The following is a 6,016-nucleotide window of genomic DNA, read 5'->3' as shown; positions in this document are numbered from 1 at the left end:
GTCTTTAACATCCATTCTATAAGGTCTTTTTGATATAGGTGATGTGTCGGGTAAAAGATCAATAGAGAACTCAATATCTCGGTCAGGTGGCATACCTGGTAAATCTTCAGGAAAGACGTCGGGGTATTCACTTGCAACCTTGATATCTTCCAAGGGCTTTCCTTTTATCTAATTCACTAAACACTTCTCTTCTGACGGGACGGTAGCTATAAACTCAATTCTATCTCCTTGAGGGCTAGTAAACAGCACTGACCTCTTAGCACACAGAATAATTCCATCACATCCTTTTAATCAGTCCATTCCAAGAATTACATCAACACCATTGGACTTTAGAACCACAACGTTAGCTAGGAAATCTATTCCTATGATTTTCAGATTGACTCGTGGGCATATTTGCCTACTTTCCATATCACCTCCTGGTGAACTAACTAGCAAGGTTTTCTTCATAGAATGCTTAGGTATATTATGCTTTACCACGAATTGATCAGTTATAAAGGAATGAGTTGCTCCAGAGTCAAATAAAATTGATGCAGGTTCAGAATTGACGAGGAACATACCAAAAACAACATCTGGAGCTTCCTGGGCCGTCTCAGCTGTCATGTGGTTCATCCTACCACGCATGAAGTTTTGCTGGCCCTTGTTGCCCTGAGAGTTTTGATTTCCATTACGTGCTTGCGACTGCTGTTGTGACTTCTGACCATTGGTCTTCTGAGGGATCTGCGTGTTGTTCTTGGGACAGGCGTTGGCGTAATGTCCCACCTTACCACACTTGAAGCACCCATTGGGTCGAACTGGAGTTACTTGATTAGTGCGCGCTGGTGTTCCTGTGGCATTGTTGGCCCGGTTGTACTGAGAATTTGAGTTGCGCTGGGCCTGTTGATTGAAACGTTGCGGTGGTTGAGCTGTGCGTTGAAACTGTTGATTCTGTTGGTAACTCCCACCCTGACCTCCTGAGAGGAACTGGGATCCCTGCGGCGAGTTGAAGCGGGGATGGGTGTTGCTACTAGATTGGCCTTGAGACTAAAATTTCCTCTTTTGTTCCCCGAGCTTTTTACGTTTGCTTTCTAAACCAATGGCTTTGTCCAACAAAGTTTGGAAGTTAGGAAATGAGTGACTCTGCAGCTGATAGTTGAGTGGCCCTATCAGACCATCCAGGAAACGTTCCTGTCTCTTCTCATCTGTGTCCACCTCGTTGGGCGCGTAACGAGACAGCTGTGTGAACTTGTCCCGATACTCGCTAACTGTCATATTGCCTTGCTTTAAAGATAGAAATTCCTTCTGCTTGAGCTTCATCACACCAGCTGGAATGTGGTGTGTGCGAAAACTGTTTCTGAATTCTTCCCAAGTAATTGCATTGGCATTGGCGTGGGCAGTAGTGTAAGCATCCCACCAATCAGCTGCGGCTCCTTCCAAATGTCCCGCAGCGTACAAGACTTTCTCATGATCATTGCACTGAGTAATATCCAGCTTCTTGTTAATGACCTTCAGCCAGTCATCGGCGTCCAACGGATCCATCGAGTGTGAGTAGGTAGGGGGGTGGTGACTCATGAATTCCCTATGTTTGTCCCTTGGTGCCTGAGGTGCTTGGGGTGGTTGCTGATTCTGTTGAGCTTGTAGATTCTGAACAGCTGCAGTGAGATTTTGGAGCAGTTGCATCTGGGCAGCCAAAAATGGTTCTATTGTTGAAGGCGGTGGGGATGGTGCATGATTCTGTTGGTTAACCACGTGAGCACGCCTCGTACTTGGAATATCTTGTCCTCCTCCTGACCTGGTGTTTACCATCTGAGTGTTAGAGGAATAGATCTTGTATAAGAATGATGATTTTATAAGGTAGATAAAAGGAACAACGAACCAAGATTGGGACCCAAAACTATTAACTTTATTTTATTAATTGATGCAGTTGTGGCCATCACTCCACAAAAACATCCTAGACATTACAAAGATCCAAATCAAGCATGTTTTCAACCAACAAACATTATTACAACGCACGTCCTCGCAGAAACGGTTCTATCGAAAGACACTGGTAGGCATCCTATAAGAAGGAAAAACCTAGTCTAGAAGACCGGTGATAGAACCAGACGTGCCATAGCGAAGCCTCTTGCGGGGTGGTGAAACCGTGGGGTAGTAGGGCTCGGCTGCCTCCTCAGGTGGCTCCTGTCCTGCAAGCTGTGCCTCAAGCTGTGCAATCCTAGCGTGAGCGTCCTGCAGCTCCTCATGTGTCTTGGCAAGCTATGTTGTAGCTCCGTCGAGGTCGATGTTGAGAGCAGCGGTGACTCGAGCAAGGACGTTGATGCGGTCTTCCCCGGCTTCTCCCAACGGTACAGCTGTGTCCTCAGTACCACTGACTTGGCGAGGAAGGTGTCGGTAGATAGTGGTGCTCAACTCCTCGTGGTGAGTGAAGCAGAGGGCTGATAGAGCTCTCCTGGCGGCGTCGCTGACGGCTGCGGCGTAGGTGGCATGAGGCGTAGTGGAGTCGTGCGCCATGTAAGTCCTCAAGCCTCTGGAAGTCACCAAACGCTCCCTGATGTGGACCTGAGTGGAGTAGTAGTCATCCATGGTGGCGTGGGTGATACGGTGAGTGATGTAGAGGGGCTTCACAGAGTTTCCCAGAGTCTCTAGTACTTCCCGGAGCAGTGTGGGAAAGTATCCAGGATCATCATCTGAAGTCTGGTAGTCACAAACTGGTGTCACATCCTGCTGTCCACCATCTTCATCTCCACCATTGTTGTCACCCTGGTTGTTGGCATTGTCGTTGTCGCTGCCGTCATCGTTGTAATCTTCATCGTCTTCATCATCATCTCCTTCACCATCGCTATCATCCCCTGAGTCGTCCGGGTCTCCACCATCGGCAGCAGGTGCTGGAGCGAGATCAGCTGGTGCTGAAGCGTCTGATGCAGAAATAGCTGGTGAAGGAGCATCCGAAACTGGGGCAGCTGGTGATGCTGTCGGGATCACAAGATTCCCATCCGAGTCGACCTCCATGACGTTGCCATCTTCCATCTCGACATAGAAGTAAACCTCCTCCGGATCCTCTTCAACCTCCTCCACAGGCTGAACCAGAGTAGCTGGCTGAGCAGGGGCAATGCGAGCCTAGTATCCTGCAGTGCTTTTGCGAGTGGTCAACCTCATCCTGGCCATCTGACAAAATAAAGAATAGATACTTAGAATAAAACCAAAATGAACAATTTTAAAAAAGAAAGGAAATAAAATAGATTTTTATGAGAAATTAAGACATTTTGAGAGCAGACATGGCTTGCTAGAAAATGAGTCCTTATTCACGTCCATTTCTATCTAGGCTTGCGTCCTACAGTCAACACAGCTCTGGTACCACTTCTGTCACACCCGGTTTCTGGATAAAACCGAATGCATCGCATATGTGTGCCAGGATCCGTTCTCACACATATGTTGACTTCATCAGTGAATACATCAAAGACAGTGCTCAAAAACGTACATAAACCAGTAGGAACTTTATTACACTCAGCATGATAGACACGAAGGTCTTTAATCGTTCACCGATAACTTAACACGCACACACACACAGCGTAGCTTCTCCACAGGCTTGACTGGTGAACACCTGCCTAGAACTCCTCGAAATCGTCGAAGAACTCCCATTTGTAACACGCAAAATTCCATCACAATGCAATGTAAGCAACTCGGTCTAGCTTTCTCTCTCTAAGGACTAAATAAAGCATTTTAATAAGTTACATTCTTTAAATAATTAAAGAGCACTTGAAATAATTTTTAGAAGCAATAAGTGCTTGGTAGAGTTTTTTTTCTTTTTTCTTTTATTTTTTTTGGCTTTTGTTTGAATGCTTGCTTTTGAATTTCAAAAGAATTTGAATTTGATTTTGAAAATTTCAACTCTGTTTAAATTCTCAAAACCCTCCACCTCTCTTTCCTCTCCTTGCTCTCTCTCTTTCAGCCCGCAAGGCATTTAATTTTCTCTTCCCCCTTCCAGCCGCATGGGCCCTTTTCCCGCCGGCCCATCTTCTTTTTCCCCCATTTTTCTCCTTTCGCCAGCCCAGCTTCCCTTCCTTTTCTCTTTGGGCTGCCACCTCCCTCTCCTTTCCTCCCCACCAGCCGGCCCAAGCTGGCCCAACCGGCCTGCTACCTCTCCATCTTCCACCTCCAGGCGCCTGAAGCGCCAGGAACGCACGCACGGGTACTGTGCGCCCCCTATGTGCCGCTGGCCAGGGCCCCCTCACCTCCCGACGTCCCTCGGCCTCCCGAGCCCTTCCACGACCTCGCGACGTCTCCCCTCCCCCACTCCCGGCCTCAAACTATCGCCCCATCCTTTCCTCTCCCCGGAAACGGCCGCACAAAGCTTCAAGGCCATTAATGGCCGGCCAGCTCTCGATCTCTCCCGGGAGCCCTCTCCGCTCCCATCTGCGCCCTATAAAGGTCACCATCGACCTCGCCCGGAGTTTCCTTTTCCGTTTTGCTACTCACCCGCCTCTCTCTCGCACTGCCGCACCGCCGCCCGAAACTTCCTGTACGCCGCCACCTGTCCTGTTCGCCGGCTCGAGCGCCTGCTTCCTTCAACTTGTCGCCGACGGTGAGGTTCCCTCTTCGCGCGCCTCTCTCTTCCCCCTCGCCTGCACCGGTTCCTTTCCCCGCCGCGCCAAGGGCGCCGGCGAGCCGCCGGTGGTGCGCCGCACCCCTGCCGTGCCTCTGGCGAGAGGTAGAAGATGATAAGGCTATTTTCTGATCTACCCCCTAGCCTATCCAATATTTCTTTTTTTCATTCTTGTGTCTTGTAAATTTTTCAGAGAAGCCCCTAAAGTTCCTGTATTCTTTTATTTTAACCCGAGCCATGTCATCTTGTAGATCTAACCCTATGTTTCTCTGTTTTCGCATGTACTGTTCAACATATCTTTCTAAAATTCCATGCTAGCCCCTGAAGTATATAGTTAATTCTGTTTTAGCCCCTGAAACTTGTTTATCTCATATCTCCTTCATTTTAAATCCGATTTCAGCGATTCTTGCGCTCACGCGATTGTCTCTGCATGAATGTTAGATTTAGGAGTTTGTTGTAAGCCTTTGCATATGTTTGTTGTACTGTTTTAATTATTCTTTGTTTGTTTGCCATGTGTGATCGTGTAGACGACGTGACGTTCGCGGAGGAGCAAGCCCAAGAGTAGCCACCGTTCGAAGAAGAGTACTCCCAGTTTGTCGAGGAAGGCAAGTGGCCTTCTCCCCCTGCATGTTCTTTTTGTCCCAATAATATCATGATTAAACACTTTATTTATTTCTTGTATGTGCATAAGTTTGATGGGAATACCTATTAAGGACATACCTAGCTTTTAATCCTGTTTCCTTGTGTGAACCTGTTTAATCATGTTGGGTAGCATGCTAGTTGCTTAACTATGGTTTGGTAATGTTCTAATTATGAAAGATGTTAATCATGCTTTATTTATATTGCTATACCTGTTTAATTGCAAGAACACTTGTTTTAATCGGAATATAGAGAACCACCCAAGAAAACAGTACAACCACAACATCACATGGCTCTGATCTTAGCCGAATAATTAGGCATGTAGTTAGATGGTGGCTTTACCGAAAGGGCAAGGAGGGGGAAGGTGTTGGGTGCATGATCCGAAGCAGTAGCCTTCGCTAAGGTGCTGTCTCATTAACGGGTTGTGGTCCGCATCGCTACTGAAACTCTAGCGGGCTACCAGTTATCTGCGTGTCTTTGTAAAGGCTTTGTAGTGGACCCCCAGCCACTCACCAAAGGAAGTGTTTAAGGGCTTTGCAAACCCGGGCGACACGGGGACCACGAGTTGTGGGTAAAGTGTACGACCTTTGCAGAGTGAAAACTGATATATCAGTCGTGCTCACGGTTAAGAGCGGCTTGGACCCTCACATGATAATTGAACTTAAAGATGAGATTAACTATGTTACCTTTACCTTTGGGTTAATGTTAATGTTATATGCTTAAGTGGGTTGGTATAAACTTGCATCTAGTAATTAGGTGCTGCTAATAAAAATTTGACCAATTAAAACGCTAACCGCTCAA

At 47.2% G+C, this 6,016-nt stretch overlaps 1 protein-coding gene across 1 annotated transcript; it reads right to left on the bottom strand.

The window, feature by feature from the left end:
• Window positions 1–291: 291 nt before the first annotated feature.
• On the bottom strand, window positions 292–1,515 carry LOC140222650 (uncharacterized). The gene is made up of 2 exons (XM_072293472.1): window positions 1,149–1,515; window positions 292–824 (listed from the first exon to the last, which is right to left on the bottom strand). Exons 1-2 carry the CDS (start codon window positions 1,513–1,515, stop codon window positions 292–294), a joined length of 900 nt encoding a protein of 299 aa, XP_072149573.1.
• Between the last annotated feature and the right edge of the window lie 4,501 nt (window positions 1,516–6,016).

This window comes from Setaria viridis, chromosome 4 (assembly GCF_005286985.2).
Source record: "Setaria viridis chromosome 4, Setaria_viridis_v4.0, whole genome shotgun sequence".
In the NCBI taxonomy this organism is placed as follows: Eukaryota; Viridiplantae; Streptophyta; class Magnoliopsida; order Poales; family Poaceae; genus Setaria; species Setaria viridis.
The sequence above is the reverse complement of the archived record's forward strand: the minus strand, read 5'-3'. Positions and strand labels throughout refer to the sequence as shown.